This window comes from Mustela lutreola, chromosome 17 (assembly GCF_030435805.1).
Source record: "Mustela lutreola isolate mMusLut2 chromosome 17, mMusLut2.pri, whole genome shotgun sequence".
Taxonomy (NCBI): Eukaryota; Metazoa; Chordata; class Mammalia; order Carnivora; family Mustelidae; genus Mustela; species Mustela lutreola.
This window is the reverse complement of record NC_081306.1, coordinates 38,833,340-38,860,215: the sequence shown is the minus strand read 5'-3', so window position 1 is coordinate 38,860,215 and position 26,876 is coordinate 38,833,340. Positions and strand designations below refer to the sequence as shown.

At 47.1% G+C, this 26,876-nt stretch overlaps 1 protein-coding gene across 1 annotated transcript; it reads right to left on the bottom strand.

The window, feature by feature from the left end:
- Positions 1–705: 705 nt before the first annotated feature.
- PMS2 (PMS1 homolog 2, mismatch repair system component) lies at positions 706–26,873 on the bottom strand. Its single transcript, XM_059153983.1, has 15 exons — positions 26,714–26,873; positions 24,699–24,838; positions 23,764–23,850; positions 23,477–23,579; positions 22,366–22,549; positions 19,436–19,603; positions 18,769–18,866; positions 17,588–17,687; positions 16,138–16,222; positions 14,248–14,403; positions 11,096–11,954; positions 6,922–7,089; positions 4,947–5,047; positions 4,153–4,322; positions 706–1,451 (listed from the first exon to the last, which is right to left on the bottom strand). Exons 1-15 carry the CDS (start codon positions 26,734–26,736, stop codon positions 1,308–1,310), a joined length of 2,586 nt encoding a protein of 861 aa, XP_059009966.1. The 5' UTR covers positions 26,737–26,873; the 3' UTR covers positions 706–1,307.
- Between the last annotated feature and the right edge of the window lie 3 nt (positions 26,874–26,876).

The following is a 26,876-nucleotide window of genomic DNA, read 5'->3' as shown; positions in this document are numbered from 1 at the left end:
AAAGCAACGCAAATTTATCATTTTAGGATTCTAAGTTAGGAGTCCAACAGGGCTGGTTCTTTCTGGCAGCTCCAGAAAAGAATCCTATTTCCTTGCCTTTTCCGGCTCCTACAGACGGCTTTCCTCCATTCTGGGTATCAGCTGAGAGAGGTTCCCCAACTTTTAAGTCCAGGGGCTAGATGGGGCGGGATAACTGACTCAGCCAATCCAGGATACTTGCCTCATTTCACAACCCCTCCCCTCAACCGCCTCTTGAGAGCCCCGTCCAGCCATTTAGGTCTCATATTTTAGAGTTCTCGGATCAGGACACAGCAGTCCTGGCAGCGGGGATGGGGGTACCGCCTACCAGACCCCAATTCACAGAGTTCCTGCTGTTAGAAAACGAGAGCCTGCTGGAGTGCACGCAGCTGCATAGAGTTCAACAGACAATGATTACTCGATTGTCTCATGACATCTGAATTTTAAGTTTGCAAATGGAAGCTGGGAGGGGTGGTGCAGCCGGTCCACACTGGTCACCATACACAGACAGCCCTCCGGGTCCCCAGAGGGCACTGTGACCCCGTCTCTGGCCGGGTTCAGACAGGACGAGATTCCACAAAAAACCATTTGACAACAGAGCTTCTGCTCTCTCCAGTACCACGCAGGACCAGTAACGAGAACATCCTGCAATTCACACCACAAGGAAAGGAAATCGTGGCAGCAAGGTTACAGAAAAATCAATCTTTTATTTCCCCTTGCCTAAGACACTGCTTTGTCAACGGGGCAGCACTGGGGAACATTTAAAAAAAAAAAATAGTGACCCCAGGCTCCACCTGGGCTGTCTTCTTTCAGCTGGGCAGGGACTCCCCCTTGTGTTTTGTTTTGATTCCTTTTTTCTAAATTAAATTTAATGTGCGTTAGGATTGAGAATGACTAACGCAAAAAGACCATAATTTTATGAAATTAAGCCATTATGAAGTTAATCAGATTACAGGCTGAACGCCGCAGACAACAACAGCTCAGACCACAGCAGCAGAGGCCAGAGTGACTTGCGAGGAATTCTTCCTATTTCTGTGACCTGTCTGTCCTTGCTTGTACACGCACACACATTCAAGCGCAAACAATGTGGCAAACAAAAAACGTCGCAAGCAATGCTCCGTGTAGTTTAAAGAGTCTCGAGATGGCTTCTAAGGATCTGGTCTTCTTCTTCTTTTTTTTTTTTTAAAGAGTAGGTTTTTTTGCAAACAAAAATGGCTAGTTAAAACTCTGCATTTGGAAACATAAAAATCTGCAATAAAATGTATAGTTCCATAAAATGGGAAGCGTTGTCAGCTTTGAGAAAGGACGTCCAGGTTGGCAATGTGTCTCATGGTTGGCCTTCCGTGGGGACAGTTCCAGGGGTGGTCCATCTCGCCCATGTGGGTAATGAGTTTTTTCATCTCGCTTGTGCTAAGGGCAGTTCCAATCATCACCTGAAGAGGAGACACAATGATTTAAAGTTGTACTGGTTTTGGTTAGAATAGTGACTCTTTAGTAGCATTTTGCTCTGAAACAAAGACCGACAAGATTACAACTCAAAAACAGTGTTCCCGGAGAAATCTTTCTCCAAGGGACCCTACCTACCCTCCACCATCTCAAGCACCCCCACCTTTTTGGGAAATGCAGCCCCTCCCCAACAGCTGCACACCTCGGCCAGAGACGCTGACCACACCAGCCAGTCTCCACCACCGCCTCCGTCCCACTGCCCTGACCGGTCACCTCCCTGCGGCCCCCTGCCGGCCAGCAATTTATTTTGTGTTTTTTAAAAATGTTTTTTAAAGATTTTACTTATTTGAGAGAGTGCGAGACTAGAGTACAAACACGGGAGCAGCGGAGGAGAAGCAGGCTCCCCGCTGAGCAGGGAGCCCGACATGGGGCTCCATTCCAGGACCCTGGGAGCATGACTGGAGCCGAAGGCGGATGCTTAACGGACTGAGCCACCCAAGCGCCCCCATCTTAAGGGAAAAAAGGCAGGTCAGATCACAGCGGCGGCTCACCTTCTCAGCGCTTGCCTCTCACCTGGCTAAGAGCCCACAGGCATCAGCTGATTTGGCCCTCACTGGCCTTAGTGCCTGCACCTGCAAGCTCGCATTCCTCCCTGTCCCCACCCCAGCAGGCCATCTCCTACGGAGAGACCACACAACCACCTGCCCCAGGACCCTGACACAGGCTATGCCCTCTGCCCAGGAGACTCCATCCCCAGATACTTAACATGTCTCACTGATCCCCCCCACTTCAGCTTCTGTCCCTGACTCCTCTCAGGGGCACTCCCTGTCTGTCCCTCTGTGGCCCTCACCCTGTTTTTCTCCATAGCACATATCCCTACGGGGCATACATAGGGCAACAAGCAGGGTCCACAGCAAACACGGAGAAAGTGACCCCTGAGAAACACGCCTGAGCCTACGCGTCCCCTTCCTTCTTCCACATGCCACGTGCCGCCCCAAAGTCACGACAGACACACGGCTCTGCCACGCTGGAGAGAAACAAGGCAAGTATCACCTGGGGGGCCGGGCTTGAGTGCCTGAAGAAGCTGCTTCAGAGGGGAGCTCAGGAGGAACCCAAGGACAGGAGGTCAGCCAGGTTGATGAAGGACAGCTTGAGGCGGGAGAAGGCTAGAGCAGCCGTGGACCTGGAAGGTGGCCCGTGTGGCTGCAGCTGAGCGAGCAGACAGGGCGAAGGGCCGGCAGGGCAGAGCTTGGGCCCCTCGGGGTGCTGCAGAGCAGAGCCACGAGGCTCCTGGGTCTGCTGGGGGGCAGCGGGCCCGAGGGCAGCCTGTGGCTGCAGGGAGCTCAGAGTCACCCTGAGACTGGATTCTGAGAGGCCTGGCTGTTAGCACAGGCGCATCTTGCTGGCCCCCCCCACCGTCACCCCAGGATCAGGACACCAGCTCCAGGTCTTCATCAATCAAAGCTCTGTGGCTGGAAGTCGGACCCAGACCCCCACTCTCTGCTCTAAGTATCCCTGCCCCGGAGTAACGTCATCCAATCCCAAGGCGGTGAGGTGCCCCGAGTTTCCTCTCAGGCACTGACATTTCCTCTGAGCTCGGATTCATCAATCTGACCGTTTTCAGACACGTCCACTTACAGCCTGACCGGGCCTCAGACACGACTTTTAGGCTGGAACAGCTTTTAGGCCACCCGCCCCCCACCCCACCACCAAACATGAACAAGCCGCTGCCTTCCGCACCTGCCCTCCCTCCGCTCTGGCACCCCCACCTCAGCCTGCCCTCCGCCACCACAGCCTCGGGGCAGCATGGGCTCCTGGGGGCCCCCGGGATCGTCAGGCCCTGCGTGGGGCCCCGGACGCCATGCTGGCTCCGCTCCAGTCACTCGGGCAGCCTTGGGCTTGGGTCAACCCCCCACCCACTGGTCTTCGCACTTCACGCCCCATTCAGAGGGCTTGTCCTTGAGGGGCTCCATGTCCCCTTCCCAGCGTCAGCTCAGATGCCCCCTCCTCAGACAGCCCTTCCCCGGTCACCACGTCACCGGCTCACCCAGGTTTCCGAGGCTCTAACTTCTTTCCTGAACGTATGAGTGTTGGAAGTTGCCATGATTTTTGCTTATATCTTTTCCTCCCCACTAAGCTATAAGCTCCACAAGGGCGAGGACCTCGTCCTTCTTGTCATCTCTGTGTCCCCGGCACAAGGACGGGACGGGCCACACGGCCCAGGCTCAGGGAGTATCTGATGAAGGGAGGGCGTCCCGGCCGCTCCCAGGAGCCAATCCAGCGGTGATCCAGATGTACCTCATTTACTTTGACATCAGGCCGATCACCCCCCCACCGCCACCACCTCTGGGACAGCCCAAGTGGCAGCGGGTGAACAGGGCACCCCATGAGGTGCCCACCAATGGAAGGACTTACAAAGTCCCTTGCAGTGGCCTTTAGGGCCGGCAGCAGCAACGCTCCTCTGCCCACAGAGGACAGACAAACCACGGGCCTAGACAGCTCACCGCTCCAGGATGGGTGACAGCTCTAACAGGGCATGCTGCCCGTAATTACAGCCCAGAGGTCAGAGACCACACAGGTGCGTGCGGCTTTTGGGGCACGCACGCTCACAACCGCACGTGGCTGTTCCAGACGACGACCCAGGGCAGTTCCGGCCACTGTGCTGGCAGACGAGCACCCTTTACTTACAGACTTCCGACAGGCTCTGGAGGCAAACATCTGCCTGACTCGGGAAGGCCGGCACATCACCCCGGGGCTGTCGCTCAGCATAAAGATCAGTTCGTCGATGTCCTGGGGTCCGAAGGTCCAGTTTTTACTCGTTGGCAAGGAAATCAATTTAGCCCTTTCGGTGACTGGAGCTAAAAGAAGAAAATTTGGAGAGGACTTCGTTTTTTTTTTGTTTTTTTTTTTTTAAAGATTTTATTTATTTATTCGACAGAGAGAGACCACAAGTAGGCAGAGAGGCAGGCAGAGAGAGAGAGAGGAGGAAGCAGGCTCCCCGCTGAGCAGAGAGCCCAATGCGGGACTCGATCCCAGGACCCCGAGATCATGACCTGAGCCGAAGGCAGCGGCGTAACCCACTGAGCCACCCAGGCGCCCCTGTTTTTTTTTTTTTAAGATTTTAATTTATTTATTTGACAGACAGATCACAAGTAGACAGAGAGGCAGGCAGAGAGAGAGAGAGGAGGAAGCAGGCTCCCCGCTGAGCAGAGAGCCCGATGTGGGGCTCGATCCCAGGACCTTGAGATCATGACCTGAGCCGAAGGCAGAGGCTTTAACCCACTGAGCCACCCAGGTGCCCCGAGAGGACTCCGTGACTTGAAGAGCACAGTCCCCTCCAGAGCTACCTGTGATACGGGAAGGGAGGAAAGCAGCATTATGCATTCTGGGGGGACCGTGTCCATCTCTGATGAAATGCACGGATCTACAGAACCTCAAAGACTGTCCCCGGCGCTGACAGGACGCACGTCTTGACAACTCACCCTCTTCATCAATGACAAAATCAAAGCCGTTCTTTCGGAATATTTCCAGGTTTTCTATGAGAATAGCTTCATTGACAGCCGTTAAGTTGAGAGTCTGCGGTCTGAAAGAACAGAGAAAAGCGAGAGATTCAAACCCAGTCTCGAAGTCAGACCTTTGGCTACAAAGCAGAAGGGAAACTAAACCAGTACGTGTGTCTCCGAATTCCTTTCAAAAAGCAATGTTTTTAAGCAGCAACACTTTCTTGAGCTACGTGCCTTTCCTGTCATACGACTGCTTGAGAATTCCTGTTTAATCTTTTATTAAAGTTAAAATGACCACAAAAGCAGCTGGCTTTCCTCAGTCACCCACCCCCTCCCCACGGCCTGGGCTTCTCCGAATCCGCTCCTTAAAGATATCGGGAGAACACGAAGATGCCATCTTTCCCTCCTGTGCTATGTTACAGCATCTGAAGCAGAATAAAGAGCATTTGTTTGCCATCCTGCCCCTTCTGTCCGAGGAGCAATCCGTCCCCCGGTGCCCCTGGATTCACCGAGCGCTTAGTGAGACAGATAATGGCTCGGTCTCGGCCCTCATGGAATAAAAGACCAGTGGGGAAGAACACCATTGGTCAAGTGGTCAAACAAACTATTATTACACAAAGCAAGCTGCCGATCAGGAGAAAGAGACACTCAGGCTGTAAGAGCACAGAGCAAGGGAGACCAACCGGGAGGCTGGGGGCAGGGAAGGTGTCTCTGAGGAAGGCGCCTCTGAGCTGAGATGAGGGAAGGGGTGGCGGCAGTTACCAGGTAATGGATGGAGGGGCGAGTGCAGGGACAAGCATTCTAGGCAGGGACAAGTCTATGCAAAGGCCCGAGGACAGACTGCTGACATTCCCAGAGCCACACACAAAGACACTTTGTTCTTCTTGATGGCCATGTGAAGATTTATCAGGCCTGTCCAGGTTTTGGAAACAAAAGATGGCCATTGTGCCTTGAGTATGGAGAATGAGGAGGTGAGGGCATAGGGAGACCACACAGGGCCTGGTACAAAAGGATGGACCTATGATCTTTATCCTTGAAATATGGCCCATCTAGGAATCCGAGTGGCCTGTGATTACCTGAGCTAACCTGAAATGCCATAAATGAGAGGTTATTTATCTAAGATGGCTGAAAACTAAAAGATCTCTGTAGAAAAAGTAGGAATAATCCAGTGTGATAAAGTAGCTTTTTTTTTTTTTTTTAGGACTTTATTTATTTAGAGAGCATGGTGGGGAGGGGCAGAGGGAGAGAATCTTCAAGCAGACTCCCTGGTGAGCCCCCAGTCCAATGCTGGGCTCGATCTTATGACCCTGAGACCACAACCCAAGCCAAAACCAACAGGCAGATGCTCAACTGACTATGCCACCCGGGTGCCCTGATAAAGTAGCTTATTGAATGTCTTTAGTGTTACTATTTAAACCTGCTGAAAATAAACAGAATTCACCCATTCCATAGGAAAGAGAGTACTCTGTAAACTCAGCGTATTTTTCCTGCCAAGTGACTATTGTAGCTGAAGTTTTCTTCACACCAGCATCTCCTCCTGTTAGGATCTGAGTGTGTTTCTCTAGGTCGTTGAATTCCCCAAATACAAATCTAGGACCTCAGGGCACCTGGGTGGCTCAGTGGGTTAAGCCTCTGCCTTCAGCTCAGGTCATGATCTCAGGGTCCTGGGATCGAGCCCCGCATCGGGTTCTCTGCTCAGCAGGGAACCTCTTTCCTGCTCTCTCTCTGCCTACTTGTTATCTCTCTGTCAAATAAATAAAATCTTAAAAAAAAAAAAAAAAAAAAAAGGACATTACGTATTAGTTGTAAGAACTTGGGCAAGTCACCTAACTACTGTGTTTGTGCCATAGGGATGCTTGTGGCTAAAGGACTGAGACACACGCCTAAGCCCTGAGGTCTTAAACTTTAGGGCTGAAGAAGACACTGAGAATTCTGAACAGGAAAACGAACTCACGCTATGAGCCTCTGACCCTGGAGGGCAGTGTGTTGCTGCAGCATCTCAAAGTTGTATTTCTCGTCTGTGGCGTGCTGGTCCACTATGAAGATGTCGGCGTTCAGTTTCGTGATTATAAATCCCAGGTTAAACTGACCAATGATCTCCATCTCGGCGAACATCACTTTACTGTGTGTAGACAATGTTCATTATGAGACATTATCATTTTAAAAGATTACTTTTCATAGACTGTAATATAAAACCAACAGTACAAAAACATCAAAGAGAGAAAGGCCCTAATAATTTCACTTTCTTGGGGGTGCCTGGGTGGCTCCGTTGCTTAAACAGCTGCCTTTGGCTCAGGTCATGATCCCAGGGTCCTGGGATCAAGCCCCGCATCAGGCTCTCTGCTCAGTGGAGAGCCTGCTTTTCCCCCTCCCTCTGCCTGACACTCTGCCTACTTGTGCATTCTCTCTCTGTCAAATAAATAAATAAAATCTTAAAAAATAAAACAAAATTTAAAAATTTCATTTTCTTTTTTAAGATTTTATTTCTTTGAAAGAGAGAGAGAGAGCAAGCACACAAGCAGGGCGAGGGGCAGGTGGAGAGAAAAAGCAGACTCCCCGCTGAGCAGAGAGCCTGATGCGCGACTGGATCCCAGGACCCTGAGATCATGACCTGAGCTGAAGGCAGAGGCTTCACCCACTGAGCCCCCCAGGTGCCCCTAGTAATTCCACTTTCTAAAGAAAACATCAGCTGTTGGTTCATTCCTCCAGCTCCCCAGAGATGCATTAGTTAGAACTGTTCCTCTGGCGTACCTCCTCGCAGACCTTTGTCTACACGTTGTTTTAAACAAACAAAAATGGGATCCTAATTCTTCCTGCTGTTCTACTGCCATCACTTCACAATGTGTCTCAGGTGCGTCCCCAGACCCTCCCGTATCGAGCTCCTTCATTCTCTCCGAGGGCGCACAGGAGCTCACTGCGTGGGTGTTACCACAATGTGTCTGGCAAAGTCTCCACCAAAGGGCACTTCAGCTGCTTCCATTTCAAGTAATAGGAAAAACGCTAGAACAAACGTTCATGGATGTCAATCCGCACTATCCTGGGGGTATCTCGGTGTGATGAATCCCTAGGTGTGGACTAACATTCTTCTGTATTTTGACAGACCTACAGAAGCGTGCACACCCACCAGCGGTGTGCAAGATACCTTTTCCCACCCCCGGGGGTCAGTCCTTCTGACACCTGCCAAGCCCACCAGCGGGTTGTTGGGTGGGTGGCTTCAAAGTCTGACTCCGTGAGTGACCACGGGCGTCAGGGCAGACAGGAGACACATAGCACCGCTGATCTTCACCGGGGACGCGGACATCACCATTCTCAAGCCCACACGACTCATGAGCACCGGCCCCATGGCCGCAGGATGCGGGACTGTCAGAGCTGGGGCGGGAGCACGTGGGTTCGCAGACCGTGCCTGGAGCAGAGACCGGAACCAGCCCCTTCTTTCTGTAAGCACTCCCGTGCCCCGAGGAAGTCTTCCCACAGCACAGCGGCCGCCTGGGCGCCTGTGGAGCCTGCTTGGGTGGGTGCATCCCCAGTCAACCAGGGGCGAGAGTCTAGCAGTGACGCCTCCGTGCGCCATGGGTTACCAACCTCCCATTTCCTGTCGACAGGGAGAGCCGAGCACGGAGCTCAAGTCCAAGGTCAGGACCAAACCAATCCCCAAGCCCTATCTTTGAGGGTGTGTCTCCTGGGACCATTCCTGGTAATGATTCCATGTCAGAGTCCAATCAAGATACAAAAACCACACCCGTGATTTGAACAGGGAAAATTCATAAGAAGGTACTGGAAGCTAGTGTAAGGTTAACTACTTAGTTGAGTAACACAGGATTAACACAGGAGTAGCAAACGCAGGAAGCAGCTCCCACTTCCAGGGATACACCTGAAGAAGGAACTGCAAGAGCACCCCTACCCTCCCCCCCCGCCCCGGGGCTGAGTTTCCGACCTGCCCCCCACTGGGTAAAAGTACGTCTTCTAAGTCTCCTGCAGCAACCCAGTGAGCAGCGCTGGGCCTGCAGCTGGCGGCTGCCTTGTAGGAGGAAAAGACAAAGGCAGCCAAGAAGCAAGGAGAGAAGCCAGGCTCCGGCAGTGTCTTGCAGTGTCCCTCCAGCGCCCCCTACTGACAAAGCCTGACAATGCCCCCAGGAGAAAGGCTTCAGGCCGTCCAGCTGCCAGGGTTGCAAAGTAGGCAAAGTACAGTGGATCTGAGCTGAGAGGCAACACACGAAGGCAACTCCCTGGCTCCCCAGGTAAATTACGCACAGGAAGAACGTGAAACAGCCCGAAAACTCAGGCAATTTGTCTTTGCCTGTGTATTTCCCACCATGAACTAAAACACTGTAAAATTTTACAATTTTACCTTCAATGGCTGCCTAATCTTTCACTCAGAATGTGTCTCAGGAAAAAGCCATCAGCAGAAGCATAGCTCAGAACCAAGAGCCGATCCAGCAGCCGTGCACTGAAGGCGGGAAGCCAATGCTGAGCCCACCACAGACCAGGGTTCTCCAAGCAACCAACTGCACTATGTGTCATAATGCAGATTCCTGGGCCCCATGAGATCTACTAAGCAGAACCTCCCAAGGCTGGCCACAGTTCTGCGTTTCATGGAAGCTTCCTCGGTGATTGTTATGTACCCAAATTCCAGAACCATGACCACAGGTGATCAGTGAGTATTTGCTGATTTAAAATCACTATTTTTAGGGGCACCTGGGTGGCTCAGTTGGTTAAGCATCTGCCTTTGGCTCAGTCATGATTGGCTCAGGTCATGATCTCAGGTCCTGGGATCGAGCCCCGCATTGGGCTCTCTGCATAGCGGGGAGCCTGCTTCTTCCTCTCTGCCTGCCTCTCTGCCTACTTGTGATCTCTCTCTCTATGTCAAATAAATAAATAAAATCTTAAAAAAAAAAAATGAAATGACTGTCAAAATTAGGCAAGCCTAGTTGTCTGGACAAAAAGTGTCACAAAATTTCAATGCGCTATGTACAAGACACAGCACGTTTCAGTACCCGCTCAGACAAAACATATACAACATTCAAAAAGATGAAAGTTACATATTTCAAGAAAATTCCTCATTTTTAGAAATCACTTTGTTGATTATTCTCAACAAAGTGGTGGTGACCAGCATTTTCTATTAACAGCATTAACAGTTTTCTTTAAATTGAATCCCTTATTACTTAGCCTTACCCGAGGCAATCTTCTGGAAACCACAGGTTTGATAATGCATTGTAATTTCTGGTAATAAATCAATAATAGGGGACACCTGCATGGCTCAGTCAGTTAAGCATCCGCCTTCGGCTCAGGTCATGATCCCAGGATCCTGGGATCAAGTCCCACATTGGGGGTCCCTGCTCAACGGAAAGCCTGCTTCTCCCTCTGTCTGCCTCTCCCTGTTTGCGTGCACGCATGTGCGTGCCCGCTCTTTCTGACAAATAAAGAAAATCTTTTCTAAAAATAATAATAAATAAATAAGATAAAAAAATTTTAAAAATAAATCAGTAACAAGAAATAGCAATGTCTCCAAAAAGCACCAGGAATTCGGTTGCTGTGAGCTGGAAATCTTCAACAAGAGGAAGGAAGTTGGGGTTGGGGTCAAGGAGGCACTGATTAATATGGGCTGATGGAAAGGATGTGCTAAGAGATTCTAAGGAAACAATTCTTGAAAGGTTTCATGGAGAAAGAGCTCTTCAGAGAAAATTAATTTGCTGCACATGAGAGGCAATGAAAAGAAGGTGGTGAATGGAAAAAACATCACCAAGGACCCATCTGTGAGGCTAACTAATGGCCAATCTGTGCAGTGGAGATGGACTCTGAAATCAGAATCTTCGAGAAGGAAGATTCTCCGGGAGAAGGAAGAATCTCCGGGACAGGAAGAGGGAGGAGCTTGGGCAGGTGTGATATGGGGATGTGCCAGGTCTGTGGTGCGGGGGAGGCCCCCAGGTACGTCTGTCTGTCCAGCAGCCAGAGGACCAGACCCCCTGCACTGAGGCGGGGCCACACCTGCGCCCTAAGCCAGGAGAGGAGAGGCGGGCAGAGCAGAAGACAGCCAGGGGCGCAAGAGCAGAGCCTGGAAGAATCAGCCTTGTCCCCTCACTGCAGCTCACAGACACACGCACACAAATGCTCCTGAGGAAGAACCTTACCTTATCTCCTTTCTCAGCTCCTCCTCTGCGGCCTGGTTTTCTCCGGGGCAAATCTTGGCCCTGAACTTTCTACACTTCTGGGCTGCTTCTCTCTGCTCTTCTTGCTGCTGTAACTGCTTTATCCGATGAGCTAAAGAGCGCATAGAAAAGGCCAGGGGCACGATTTTCTTGTGGATTTTAACCGCCACATCAACCTGCGACGCTGACGAGGTCTGAGTCTTCACCGGCCCTTGGCGGGCGTCAGAACCAGAAGGGATTCTGTCTTTCTTAAAACGCTTTGTGTGTGAGGAGGACAGGTCGGCAGGCCCGGGCAAGACTCTCTGTGTCCGACCCCCATCCTCTTGGTCGAAATGGTCTTTGGGGTCTGCAGAGTGATGGTCAGTCTCAGGGGACTCCTCCAGAGATGCCACGGTTCCTTGGGAAAACCCTCTGTTGGTGTGATGGCCCGTTTCTGGGGCGCCAAGCCCTTCCTCCTGGTCGGCTGGCAGGCAGCTGTGCCCAAGGTCCTGCTCTGTGTCCCCTCTGTCCCTGCGGTCACAGGGGCCCTTTTCTGAACACATCAGCTCCTCCTGGGGTTCGCACGAGTCTGTGCCAGGGATGGGCTTCTGGGTGCAGGGGGGGTCCGAAGCTCCAGGAAGCCGTTCTTGTCTCTTCTGTCTTGGGGACACCTGCCGCAGTTCAGGGCTCTTCGGACCCTGAGGCCTGCTCTCTGCTGTGTGCCGAAGAGAAAAGGTCTCTCTCAGTCTGGAAATGGTCACTGCCCTTTTCTCTTCTCCTCCGGTCCTTAGCGAAGTGGCACCATCCTGCTTTTCTGGCTGACGCTTATCCGTTTCTGCCGAGTGCGTTTTTATTAAGTGACCTGAGTAGATACGAACAGAGCAGAGTATCAGCGGCGGCGCGGAGATGGGATCAGACAGGGTTTCCGCTTGAACAAGCCCTTCACTAAAGCAGGGATCCAAATGGCCGATCAAACACACTCCCAAATCGGGCGCCTGGGTGGCTCAGTGGGTTAAAGCCTCTGCCTTCGGTTCAGGTCATGATCTGGGGGTCCTGGGATCGAGCCCCACATTGGGCTCTCTGCTTTGGTGGGGAGCCTGCTTCCTCCTCTCTCTGCCTGCCTCTCTGCCTACTTGTGATCTCTGTCTGTCAAATAAATAAATAAAATCTTTTAAAAAGAACAAACAAAACAAACACTCCTGAACCTAAGGGAGCCAGCCCTGCTGTCCCCGTCAGAAATGGCGCCCACGCCGGCCGAAGCCACAGACAGGGATGTTCTTGGCCCTTCGAGTCATGCCAGCCCAATCCTGGAAACGACCCAGCTAGCCACAAACGACCCGTGGTGGGTAAATACAAGGGAATGCTGCACAGCAAGGAGAGGGAACGCATTGGGTGCCCCACGTGACATGGTGAGTCTCGCGAGATATCGAGAGAAAGCAACAAATCCCAAGAAAGTCGGGTACTAGGTGGCTTCAAATTAAAAGCAGGTAAAACGAATCTGTGGTGTCTGAAGTCAGGAAAATGGTCACCACCGGGTGGTTGAGGGGTGCCATTTCTTGACCTCAGGGCTCACACACTTGTGTCTGTCTCTGTATCCAGTCAAACGGCTGAAAAAGGACACTGGTCAATCGTGCCTCAGGATGTTCTGATATTCTAGCAGGTTCTTTTTACGGGGGAGCCTCTGGCAAAGTACCTGTGAGCGGGCTCAGAGATGCCACCCTGGCCCGTTCCACAAAGATGCGTACGCAACTGACCATCGTCCGCTCCCCACTCCACACACACCCGGATCTGCAGCACCCCACACTGAGAGCAAGCAGGGCGGACGGGGGTTCCCTGCATCCAAATCAAAGTTCTGCCACTCGACTGTCCAAGTTTCTGTGCTCCTGCCCCACCCCAGCCCTCGGGAGCTTTACCTCCACGAGATTCCAGGTTATCAAAATGGGAGCCCGCCTGGTGTCTTCCAAATCGCCCTCTCCCACGCCTGGGGTGCTGGGAATGGAGGACAGAGCTGCTCTGTATCCCTGCCCCTCCCCTAAGCCCCTGACTTATAGCAATTCCTTTATCTTCCATGTTCAAAGCCTCATCCTCAAACCATTTCCTCTCACTGGGAGCCATACTCATCTTGTCACCTTAGCTTTCCACCAAACCCTAGTTTCAGCACCCTCCGCGGCTCTGGTCTTCCCCCAATTTGGAGGATACAACGAGGGGCACCCACGACCTCCAGCTCTGCGCACGCGGACACGGAGACTGGGGCAGGCTGGTCTGCAGAAGACAGGATGCCCCCCATGGAGCAGATGTGGCCCTCAGGGGTGGTCATGGCCCACCCTTCCCTCCGCCAAGGAGGGCAGCTGGGGCTCAACTCTGGTCCCCCTCCCAGATGTCCTGGCTGCATGTGGTTTGGATAAAAAAGAATCAAACTTTAAACAGATGGCTGATCGCGTATGACCAGGCAGTAAGCTAACAGTCATGCCTGTTACTCTTACAGACGTTGGGTGAGCTTTGTGGCAACACTCATTCCAACGTGGCACTCCGTGAAGAAGTCACGGGGTGACACGAGGGAAAATGGCAGAGTGAGGGCCTCAGACACTCCCCGCTCCAACAAAGAAATGAGAAAATGGGCAAAAGTGGTCAGTATCGGCTTTTTTGGAACCCTGGAAATGAACAAAAGGCTTGCCCTGCACACGAGTGTTTATTAAAGAGAAACTGTATAGTCCTGGCGAACCCGCATCTTCCCTGGGTCGGCCTCACATGACACCATTTCTCTTATCCATCAGATTTCCTCACGTCTGCGGCTCACACTGTCAAGTGTGACGCCTCCTCTGAAAGAGGAGATTGTTGGGGCGCCTGGGTGGCTCAGTGGGTTGGGCTTCTGCTTCGGCCCAGGCCATGATCTCAGGGTCCTGGGACTGAGCCCCGCATCGGGCTGTCTGCTCCGCAGGGAGCCTGCTTCCTCCTCTCTCTCTGCCTGCCTCTCTGCCTACTTGTCATCTCTGTCAAATAAATAAATAAAATCTTAAAAAAATAATAAATTAAAAAAAAATAAAAGAGATTGTGTTCCATGTCAAAAAAAACCTATCCCTCCGGAAACAAATAATGCGAAGTACCTCAACAGCTGTGAGTTTTAGAAGCTGTCTGTACACCCACATTCCTCTCACCTTCCACATCCAACAACGGCTGCTGAGAGACACTGAGTTTGTTGACGTCGCTGTCAAACATTCCTACCAAAGACGTCTTTAAAATCGCCAACAGAAGCTTCTCTTCTTGCAGTAAAATTTGCCTTTTATCTGGAGTGACGTTGATATCAACACATTCTAAGGCAAAAAAAAAAAAAAAAGAAAAAAGATGTTTCTTTTGTTTAAAATCACCTTTAACAACAGAAATTTTCCCATCTACAGTTTTTTTCACTGGCACTTAACAAAATTACTTTTTTTTTTATTTTTAAAGATTTTATTTATTTGAGAGCAAGAGAGAGAGAGAATGAGTGGAGGAAGGGGCAGAGGGAGAGGGAGAAGCAGATGCCCCACTGAGCAGGGAGCCTGACACAAGACTCGATCCCAGGACCCCAGGATCACGACCTGAGCTGAAGGCAGACGCTTACCCAACTAAGGCACCCAGGCGTCTCATTAAAATCATTGCAATGTCCAGATTAATATTCATAAACTATAAAATTAATTCTTTCAAATAAACAAGAAAAGGATGAACCATTTATTAAATGGATGGAATATGCAAGTATTCAATTGGGTAATTTGCAAAAAAAAAAAAAAGGCAAATAAACACATGAAAACATACTACAGAAACTATAAGCTAAATGAGGTCCTTCCATCTCCCACTGAGATTGGTTTAAAAATGATACTACCCAGTACACCTCTGGTAGATGTGTGCATTAATACAGCACAGTCATGGACACAGTAATTCTAGCTCTAGAAATGTATCTTTTTTTTTAAAGATTGTATTTATTTATTTATTTGACAGAGAAAGAGATCACAAGCAGGCAGAGAGGCAGGCAGTGGGTGGGCAGGGGACAGACTCCCTGCTGAGCAGAGAGCCCAATACAGGGCTCCATCCCAGGGCCCTGAGATCATGACCTGAGCCAAAGGCAGAGGCTTAACCAACTGAGCCACCGAGAAGCCCCTCTAGAAATGTATCTTAAGGAAATTACCTAACTCACAGATAACAATTACAAGGATAGTATTTAAAGTTCTAAAAACTTAAGACAACTTAAATAAGGCTAAAAATTTTAAAGTTTGAGATACTAGGCACTTTGGTGTCTCAGTCAGTTAAGAGTCCTGACTTCTGGATTCTGCCTAGGTCACAGTCTCAGGGTCATGGGATCGAGCCCCGTGTCAGGCTCTGCGCTCAGCAGGGAGTCTGCTTAGAATTCTCTCCTTCTGCCCCTATTCCCTGCTTGTGCACACACATGTGCGCTCTCCCTCTTTCAAATAAATGTATCTTTAACAAAAAGTTTAAGATACAATGGAATAGAATGAACGCAGCTACTAATATCATGTTTCTGATAATTTTTAATGTCATGGAAAAAGGAAAACATTCATGTCTAAAAATAAAGAGCTTGATACAAACCTACTCAAAATTATTTTCTCCCTGCAAAGGATAGGAGCAGGTATATACGCCGTTACCTATTTTTTTAAGTTGTGCACCATATCTCTAAGTGCTTAGAAAATAATACTAAAAAAAAAAAAAAAATTAGGTAACAATAAACCAGAATTTTCCCAATCGGAAGAAAAATATGCATCATTTTTAAAATCAGGGAGAACGCTTAGCTTGCCTTCTCCCTTGGGTGCCAGGAAAAAGTCACATTTGTCTGATAATACAAGTAATCCTGTCTCAAGCAGAATCAGGAAAATCTATAAAAAAAATAAGTCTATAACATTAAAGGTCTGTACGTAAGAAAAGAAAGGAAAGAAAGAAAAATACATTGTAACTATCGCTACAAAAGTCTCTTTCCGGTCGTTATCAGGGCTTTATGATTTCATTTCATTCCTTTCGGGGTAAGGCACCAATGTGACAGAGAGCTCGGTGGAACTTACCTGAATCAACAGAAATATTAAGAACGACAAATGGATACTGATGTCGATTATACATGTGATAGACCTCGTTCACGAGCCTGGAGACCTACACACAAAACAAAGATTAAAAACGAACATCTGCTCCCCCAACATGCAGTCCTAACTAAAGGGATGTATTTTAACAGCTTTATTGAAGCACAGGAGGCCTCCAATAAACTACACGTATTCAAAGTACACAGTTTGAGAAGTTTACAGTCAAGGTCAGTAAGATTATCATCAAGACCATCAGTACAGCCATTGCCCAGAAAAGTCTCCTCGTGTCCCTCAAAGGGATATTTTTAATTATCAACCCCTAAACCTGAATCTTTATTCCAATCCAAAGATGCTTTTGAAGAAATATCAGAAGATAGAGATGCAGCCTATTTATTTATCTATTTTAACTCTGGTGTCGTTAACATGATGCAGGTGCAATTTAAATGCTCATAGGGGTACCTGGATGGCTCAGTCATTAAGCGCCTGCCTTTGGCTCAGTTCATGATCCCAGGGTCCTAGGACTGAGCCCTGCATCGGGCTCCCTACTTACTGAGGAGCCTGCTTCTCCCTCTCCCACTCTCCCTGTTTGTGTTCCCTTTCTCATTGTCTCTCTCTCTTTCAAATAAATAAAATCTTAAAAAATAAATAAATGCTCATTAGACACAGGTTAATGTACACAGAAATGTGTTTATATGACTTTATAATGTGATTATTAAATAGGGTCAAACTATAAAATCGCACCATCTACAATCCAGTGGAAAATGCATAGGTTGAACCACTAAAGATGCACAACCAAAACTGAACCACTAAAACCCATGTAACCCTATCAGAATGACCAGCTTCAGTGTGAGGCAGAAGGTATCAGGGCCCTTAATTTCCTGGAAAAGGGACAGAAGAGAAAAAAACATGAAGCATATGCTCATGTGTCAGTCTTGACTAAAAAGTCCACACCTGACGTGCCTGGGTGGCTCAGTGGGTTAAGCCTCTGCCTTCGGCTCGGGTCATGATCCCAGGGTCCCAGGATCGAGTCCCGCATTGGGCTCTCTGCTCAGCGGGGAACCTGCTTCCTCCTCTCTCTGCCTGCCTCTGCCTACTTGTGATCTCTGTCTGTCAAATAAATAAAATCTTTAAAAAAAAAAGTCCACATGATGGTCAATGTTCTTAGATGTTTACTTTCTACAAATATAGTAACTTCTATAGTAATAAATATGTGGGTTATCGATTGGTAAGTGTACACACATATAAAAATGCATAAATGAAATAGCCATATAGTACATTTCTTTAAATGGCTGAATAAGATAATTTAAAGCCATGTTTCTGAGTCAAAGTCCTAAGTTTCATGTAAATTTCCTGTGTCAGGAGACCTTTCTTAGATGATAAATAAAACTGAACATTAAAGACAAAAGAAAGAGCAAACACAAAAAAAATCTTTAAATACCTTTGCTGGGTCACAAGGCCGCCCATTGATGAAGAAAAACTGTCTGTCTGTTGAACTTCTTCCAACACCATGAGCACAATAAGAGATGAAGCCTGAGATGCTGTTCAATGTTCATACGGTAAGGGCAGGATTCCAGAATGAAAGGGTTAATAACACATCAGAGGGCATGTTCTTACAGTAAAAACAAAATAAAAATAGAATACCTGGTGACTTGCTAAGTATTAACATTTCAGTTAATGTGTATCTGTGTTCCATTCTGATAAATCATTAGAAGAACACAAACCTTCTGGAATGTTCTATAGCTCCTGTAGTCAACTAATTCACCACAGGCAACGCAGTGGTTTCAAAATGTAATTGCTTCAGCTCTCCTCTCATACTTGACCTATTAAATTCTTGGCCTCATGCAAGGAGTGAGTTTGACCTCAGACTCTCATTCTGGAACCTTCCAGATGACCCCAGGGGCTATCCAGGGAGTCCAACTACTTGTATTCATTATTTCTGCCCATATTCCCTGCCCTTTAAAACTATGCTCTCCATCAGCAAACCCCTGTCTACTAATATATTGTGAAAGTGCTTACTCTCCTTGTGAACTACCTCAAGGATATGCGCACTTCCATAAGAACAATGTCTGCAAAAAGAAATGAGTCCTGGGAAGCCTGGGTGGCTCAGTGAGTTAAAGCCTCTGCCTTCTGCTCGGGTCATGATCTCAGGGTCCTGGGATCGAGCCCCACATCGGACTCTCTGCTCAGAGGGAAGCCTGCTTCCTCTTCTCTCTCTCTGCCTGCCTCTCTGCCTACTTGTAATCTCTGTCCGTCAAATAAATAAATAATCTAAAAAAAAAAAGTAAGCAAAATAAATTTTAACATTAAAAAAAAGAAACAGGGGTGCAGGTTAAGCCTCTGCCTTCAGCTAGTGTCATGATCCTGGGGTCGTGGGATGGAGCCCTGCATCCGGCTCTTTGCTCGGCGGGGAGCCTGCTTCCTCCTCTCTTTCTACCTGCCTCTCTGCCTGCTTGTGACCTCTGTCAAATAAATAAATAAATAAATAATCTTTTAAAAAAAAATCATAAAAATTTTTAAAAAGCAACAGTGATTTTAAGATTAAAATCACCATCTTTAAAAACGAAAAGCTCCAGAGAAAACATTTGATCGCACTTTTCCCCCCTACAGCCACCTACTCACTGAAAGAGGGTGCGGAGAGCGTCAGCTTGGCTCAGCCCGAACTCTTCACAAACGGAGTCACTAGGGGGCAGCTGAACAAAGGGAATGAGGCTTTGCAGCTAAAAGAAAGCAAGTCACAGTTAATTCCTAACAAAAATAGGAGGAACCCAACTTCAGAAAGGAAGATACAGAATGAGGGCTTTGGGTGTTTCCTTTCCTTGGACAGGCCATTCACATGAAGAGCACAAAGAGTCTCGACTGCTGCTTCTGGCAGTAAGAATAAGTGATTTTTTTAATTAGAAAGATGAACTGCTTGGGCTCATCCTTGTCCGTAATGAATACATTGCCCACGACCTATTTTTTTCAGATGGAGAGTAATAGGAGGGCTTTCTTCTCTGGAAGAATAAAGTAAAACAATCTATCAGGCCTCAACATTCATTTCTGTGATAAGTATCTAATACAAAAATCAATCATTGGGGGCGCCTGGCGGGGTCCGTCAGTGGAGCGTGCGCGACTTTTGATCTCGGGGTTGTTAAGTTCGAGCCCCACGCTGGGCGGAGAGCTTCCTTAGAAATAAAAAGGAAACGTGATCACTGGATTTTGTTTTTTATTCTTTGGAAAGGACAATGGAAAGCTGCCCTAACTACGGGAGCAACAGAATGTTTGTTAAATAACCGGCCACCACTACCTGTTTGTGCCCGAACACCGAGGCAATGTTCTCCTTTACGCTGCGGCTCCCGCTGGTGCAGACCACCGGCTGGCGTCTCCCTGGTCCCATCTGATTGCTGCAACTGACACGGATGCCCGCCGAAATGATACAGTACGCGTGCAAGACCTGGACCATTTTGGCGTACTCCTGAGTGAAAAAACACAAATGCCAGACTCCGCGTTACCCTAATCCTGCAAGAATTACATGATTCAAGTTAAAACACGCATCTACCTCTGTACGTGCTGTACAAGAGAATTCACCGGCTTCGGTTCCTAGCCACACTTCTCTCGTGCCCACAGTGTCCATGCCCACTGCTGTAACTTTATTTTTATTTTTATTTATTTTGTTCTTATTCTTAGAGAGAAAGAAAGCGTGAGTGGGGAGGGATGAGGGGGAGGAGCACAGGGGGAGAGGGAGGATCTCAGGCAGACGCCCTGCTGAGCATGGAGCCTGACCCCGGGCTCCATCCCACAACTCTGAGGTCATGACCTGAGCCGAAATCAAGTGTCAGATGCTCAACTGATGAGCCACCCAAGGGCTCCCATGCTTGCTGCTATAAAAATCCAAAAGTGCATTCCCTTCGACCTGTAATCTTTTCTCTAGCAATTTATTCTTATAGAAAGACTGGCACAATCGATCAAAGATATATGACAAAATGTTCACTGGAACAATCCTGTGAAAAATTAACCTAAACAACCATCAACAAGGAGCTAATTATGAGACACCCATATCATGGCAGAATAATAAAGAATAAACTAATGAGTCAGCCAAAAAGGTACCTACAATATATAGTATGATCCTAATTTTTAAGAAAAAAAAATCAAAACATATGCATAAAGGTTCTATACATCCGTACACATGTTTGGACATACACCAAACTCCAGGAGGTCAGCTGAGACAACATCAACTTTCTATTACCTACAACTCTGTATTACTTACATGTTTCATATTCTGTATTGCTTGATTTCCTTATACTAATTAATTTATCTCAATTTTTTTTCCAAGATTTATAAAGAAAACTAAAAGGAGTCTGGAGAGACATACAACAATCTGTCAACAGGGGTCATGTCTGGCAAGGATGAGTTCTTTATTCCTATAATTTCTGAAGCACCGATTTTCTTATGATGAGATACAAAAAAAGTTTTTTTCTATATGAAAATTTTTTTTAATAAAGATTTTATTTAGTTAATTCACAGAGATCACAAGTAGGCAGAGAGGCAGGCAGAGAGAGGAGTAAGCAGACTCCCCGCTGAGCAAGGAGCCAGATGCAGGGCTTGATCCCAGGACCCTGGGATCATGACCTAAGCTGAAGGCAGAGACTTTAACCTACTGAGCCACCCAGACACCCCCAAAATGTTTTATTTTTAAATAAAGAAAGGGATGCCTGGGTGGCTCAGTAGGTTAAGCACCTGCCTTCAGCTCAGGTCATGATCTCAGGTTCCTGGGATTGAGTCCTGCACTGGGCTCCTTGCTCAGCAAGGAGCCTACTTCTCCCTCTGCCTGCTGCTCTCTCTCTGACAAATACATTAAAAAATGTTCAATAAATAAATAACAAAAATGTTTAAATTTTGCCTGTAGTAAACATATATTTTTGTGAAATGTCATCGTTCAACCAGTAAAAATTGCTTTATAAGAAAGTTTTTAGCTGCCTATATTATATAACTTTTTGATTATGAAAAACTATATATAAAAAACAGAAAAGCACAAGGAAGATAGCAAAAAGCACACATGATCGCACCTCCCAGGATAACCACAGGTGACAATCATTCATCTTCACTTCCAGCCTTCTTTCTACACATTTGAGGCCAGCTGCTTTGTTTTTATAAAACTGTAGTCATCTGAAGTATAATTACATATACATACATTTATACACAGTTTTTAGCTGCTTTTTTATTTTTACTTATTTTTTTTTAAGATTTTATTTATTTATTTGACAGACAAGACAGACAAGGATCACAAGTAGGCAGAGAGGCAGGCAGAGAGATAGGAGCAAGCAGGTTCCCCGCTGAGCAGAGAGCCCGATGCGGGGCTCGATCCCAGGACTCTGGGATCATGACCTGAGCTGAAGGCAGAGGCTTTAACCCACTGAGCCACCCAGGCACCCTTTAGCTGCTTTTTTAAAAAATGCTTTATTTTATTTTATTTTATTTTATTTGTCAGAGAGAGAGAAAAAGAACACAAGCAGGGGGAGCAGCAGGCAGAGGGAGAAGCAGACTCCCCACTGAGCAGGGAACTTGATGTGGGACAGCTGAAGGCAGACGCTTCACCGAATGAGCCACCCAGAAGCCCCTATAACTGCTTTCTTAAACACGATTATATAACATTCGGTTACTTCATTTTCATTCAAATACATAAAAGTTGTAATAATTCATTTCTTAGGAAACCAAGAAAAATAATCTTATTAAGACCACAGATGGGGGCACCTGGGTGGCTCAGTGAGTTGGGCATCCAACTCTTGATTTCGGCTCACACTGTGATCTCAGGGTTGAGAGATCGAGCCCCGCAACGGGCTCTGCACTCAGCATCGAGCCTGCTTGAGATTCTCTCTCTCCCTCTCCTTCTGTCCCGTCCCCCCCGCTCCTGTGCAATGCTCTTTCTCTCTAAATAAAATCCTTAATAAAAACAAACAAAACTATAGTTAAAATTTAAAAATTTTACTTCTTAAAGAACTCATTGCCATGTTACAACACTTAATAAATATGCCTTGGTGATTTTTTTTTTTTCTTTTTAAAGAAAAAAAAAGTGGGGTAGGGGTAAATCAACCTAAAGTACAGGCTTTGGTGGGAAAAGGCAAACCAAGCACTTTACAGAAAAATTCAGGGAAGAGAATTCACAAAAGGGTTAACTTTAGTTTCGTGCAGGTTATGTCACCGAGGCTCTGGGAAGCTAGGGTTCTGGACTGATTGTACCTTTTTAATATTCCTTTGAAACTCCTTATGACGTACAGGAAGTGTGTGAAACAGCTGCTGCACACTGACAGTCGTCCCTCTGGGGCGTGGGTGGTGGGTTTTCTGGACGATCTTCCCATTGTGATCAAACACCAGTCGAGTCCCAACCTTCGCGGATGTGTGGCAGGTAGAAATAGTCACATCGCTGTGAGAGAGAGCAGGTGCCACGGGGTCAGAAACTCACAGGGCTGCGAATCACATGCTCATTTTTCTGACTTTCGTCCTCTAAAACCCCTCCTGAAAAAATGCTGATCCCTCTGAGTCCATCCAAGAAGTTTCCATGAGTGAGGAGTCACCGTAGCATCTAAGGCTTTGCACCTAGCGGACAGTGAGACACAGAGCTCTGTAAATGCTCTGTTTTGATCAAAGCTTTGATATTTGTTTTTTGATTAAGCTGCAAAATAAAAGATCTCCGAGCTTACATATTAATGAATAAAGATGTATTTCTCAGTTTTAGTCCTACTGTTCTAACAATTGTTAACAAGGATCGAAAAAATATTATAGTTCCAATGTATAAATAACAATTCATATAAATTTAGAATCTGTTATACATAATTAAGAACTTTGGTTAAATTTTTTTCCTAGGGGCGCTTGGGTGGCTTAGTGGTGAAGGGTCTGCCTTTGGCTCAGGTCATGATCCCAGGGTCCTAGGATTGAGCCCGCATCGGCAGGCTCCCTGCTCAGCAAGAAGCCTGCTTCTCCCTCTCCCACTCCCCCTGCTTGTGTTCCGTCTCTCCCTCTCTCTAGCAAATAAATAAAATCTTAAAATTTTTTTTCCCCTGAATGTTTAAATAAATCAAAACCAACACGTCTATAACATACAGTCTCTCTGCTATTTTGACACTGAGAAGGGCAACAATTTTCTTTACAAGAGTATTTACTTCATTTCATTGCTTACATTTTGGAAGTATTACCACTTAGATTGGCAGTAAGATAAAACAGAATGTGGACATTAAAGAAGTTGAGGCATTCAGGATAGAAAAGAATAAGCAATGATTCTAATCCATACATTTTCATTTTCAGAGAGATCTTTTATAAGGGGTCAAGTTAGTAGACAAAAATATTCCATCACCTCAGTGCACAGAGTGAGCTCAGGGCTTCTCCCCGAAAGCCGAAAGTTTCAACCTGAGTTAGGTCAGCAAAGTCTTGAATCTTAGAAGTGTGATGTTTCAGAGCTGAAAGAAAGGTACACAGTAAGACCCAAGATGTCTCAAGTGATATACTACTGACTATTCACAATACCTGCTAAAGTAACTGGTTTCTAAAAAGGCATTTTTGTTTCCGAAGACAGTGTGACTCAAAGTTGTTGAACCATTTTGCCCAAATATTTTAAAACAGGATGAGAAAAATTCAACTTACTTAAGCCTTCAAAGTTGTCTTCTTCTACCCCACATCCATTGTCTGAAACTTCAATGAGCGCCACCCCATAGTCTTTAAGCCTAAGATCTGAAAAGTTGAACATACTCATTTCTCAAAGAACTCATCCATCAAAAGCCTTTATAGTGACATGATTTATAACTTACCTAACGCAAAGGTGAGTCATAACTATACTTATTTAAATGTACTACTGTCATTTGGTGTATTTCATTTTTTTTTAAAGGCCCTCTTGTCAAATTATTAACCCAGATAAAAGAGTTTCATTTTCTTCCTTTCCTTCCTAACTTTCTTTCAAAAGGATAATTTTAACATAGTCATTAAAGAGAAAAGGCACTGGAATCTGACTTCCCAGAATCATATGATCCCAGCTGTGGAACCTCAAAAGCAGTAAATTCCTGTGCCTTCATTTTCTTATTTGTAAAACAGGTAAAATTACAACAATAGTAACTCTTATCTCATAAGGTTGTTCTGCATCTTAAAAAAAGCCGTGTGGCGCATTAGTAAGAACACAATAAAAGTAACTGCTTTTATAATTACTAATATCTACCTAAGTATGAGGCACCTAAGAGATGCTCAATTAAAGTTTAAGAAATAAAATTTCTGGGGCACCTGAGTGGCTCAGTGGGTTAAAGCCTCTGCCTTCGGCTCAGGTCATGATCCCAGGCTCCTGGGACTGAGTCCCGCATCGGGCTCTCTGCTCCTCGGGGAGCCTGCTTCCTCCTCTCTCTCTGCCTGCCTCTCTACCTACTTGAGATCTCTGTCTGTCAAATACATAAATAAAATCTTTTAAAAAATAAAATAAAATAAAATTTCTCAGTCTACCAACATTTGATGGTCTCATTACAATCACAAGTGTTTCTTGAATAAAAGAGTAAAAACTGATGGTTCCCTGTGGCTTAACACTCTCCCGAACTTACCAATAGTAGTGGCTCCAGCATCCACGCTATTTTCAACCAACTCCTTCACAGCAGTACTTAAACTGAGTACTACTTGTCCAGAACAAATCTGATGGACTGACTTCCGATCGATAGGTTTGATGGCCTTAGCAAGTTCTGTGCTAAAAACACGCATTATGAGAACCAAAGTGAGGAAGCATTTATGTATTTTCATCTTGGTTTTAAACCCAGGAAATGATTCACCTCTACTAATAGCCAATGCATCTAACACGTGCATTTATTATATTAACAGATCCACTGATTACATTCACAAATATACATGTTGTCTTATAATTCTTACACTTTCATCAAAAAAAACCTTCTGAATAGATACTTCCAATGCAATGGATATTTAGAAATTTAGTTATGCTGGGATCTACGTGGAGGAAACACATGTACCCCTCCACCAATGGGTCAATAATCTTCGGCGACAATGGGCTCTTCTTCTGAAAAGTGAATGCAACACTTCTCCCACCAGTGGAAAACCCAACAGCATATTGGGAAATACACAGTGTTTATGTGAAAACCAAAACCATCTTAGAAACTGGGTACCTGTTGTATATCTATTTCCATAGGAGCCTTTGACTCTCCCCTCCAAGTCCAGCCTGACAGCTGCTGCTTTAGCAAAAACCCCCAAAGTTCTTGGCCTACCTACCTTAAGAGTTTCACAACCAATCTGTTTCTACTCTCTCCCTATTTCAACCCACCCTCCATGCTACCAGTTACTTAAGAAATCACAGATCTGGACAAGTAACTTCTCTGCCTAAAATATCTACAAGTATAGGGGTGCCCGGCTGGATCATTTGGAGAAACATGTGACTCTTGATCTTGGGGTCCTGGGTTTGAGCCCCATACTGGGTGCAGAGATTACTTGAAAAATAAATTAGTTAATTAAGTGAACTTTGGGCGGGGGAATCTATGAGCATCCCATTATCTGTTATATGAAAATCTAGTCCTATGCAAAACTGGACCCAAATCTACTTTTCTCTCGTTCCCTCCAATCCTCCGTTCACCAACTCCCCTATATTCTAGTTATAACAAACTGTTCATATCCCAAGCTCTTTTAGACACTGCACCTTGCCCATGCAGGTCTGTCTAGACGGTTCCCCTCGTCCTCCTCTGCCTCGCAAACTCCTGCTCATCCCAAGAACACATTCCTCATGTTCATTAGTTTAGCCACTTTTTTGTAAGAGGCTTAATTGATCATGTGGCTGTAAGAGAACCCAGGAGCCTCCCTGCGAGAGAAATCTTTGGGTAGTCGCCCACAACTGCTAACACACAGCAGACCCTCAATAAACCCTTGTAAAACAAGCAACAAACATCTTTGCTCTTCGTTCGACCTTGCAAAAAAACTGCTCTCAGATTTCTCTTAAATGTGGAAACTGCCGATGGCAACACAAAATGGAAAGAAGTGTCTCTGACACTTACTTAGTCGGCAACACACCATAGGTCACAAGTCCACTTCCGATATTTATGTGGAGGACGGGGGATGAAATAGTTAAACACGGCCAGCGAATTTGCAAGACTAGCCGGGACACTCGCCCCTCCGAACTGGGTTAGTCAACAGCAATGATATGCTCAAGGAGATGCCAAACTTCTGCATTTTTGAAACCTGTGCGGCTATGCAAATTAGCATGTTTTGAAGCCTCCCCAAATAATCTCAATTTAAAAAAAAAAAAAAGAGAGAGAGAGAGAAAGAAACCAGGTAGAAAAGGAGTGAGTTCAGTTTCCTGGGATGCCGTGCTCCCGCTGCCAGTCGCCGGACACGTCCAGGCGTCTAGGCAGAGCCTGCCTGGGAGCCGGCCGGATCCCCCCACCGACCCCGACCGCAAAGCGCCCTCCAAAGGGCAGCGGGTCCGGGGAGCGCCGAGGGGCCCGCTCCGGGGCCTCCGCGGGCTCCCCCAGCGCCGCGGTCTCCTTCCCTCCCTTCCAGGGCTCTGGAACGACGTGGGCTTCGGGGATGGCGACCGCGAGGGGACACCGTACGCATCGCTCACCTCGGCCCCTCCGCTAGCTCCATGGATCCAGAACCCGACCCGCCTCCCCGACTCGAGACAGTTCCCGCGGCAGCTCCCACGGAGGCCCCGCCTCCCTGCCGCCCATTGGCTGCTTCCGACACCGTGCCCCGCCCCTTCCGGATGGGGGTCTCCGTCGCTTCCC

Bases quoted from the DNA above. Each gene is read 5' to 3' on its own strand.
- PMS2 (XM_059153983.1), bottom strand. From the start codon at position 26,736: ATGGAGCTAGCGGAGGGGCCGAG. The intron at 23,851-24,698 runs GTAAGTTCGGGA...TCAACTTTTCAG, and splicing joins TGCTGGAGCCACTACTATTG to ATCTTAGGCTTAAAGACTAT. The intron at 19,604-22,365 runs GTACAATCAGTC...TTTTTCACTCAG, and splicing joins TTCAAAGGAATATTAAAAAG to GAGTACGCCAAAATGGTCCA.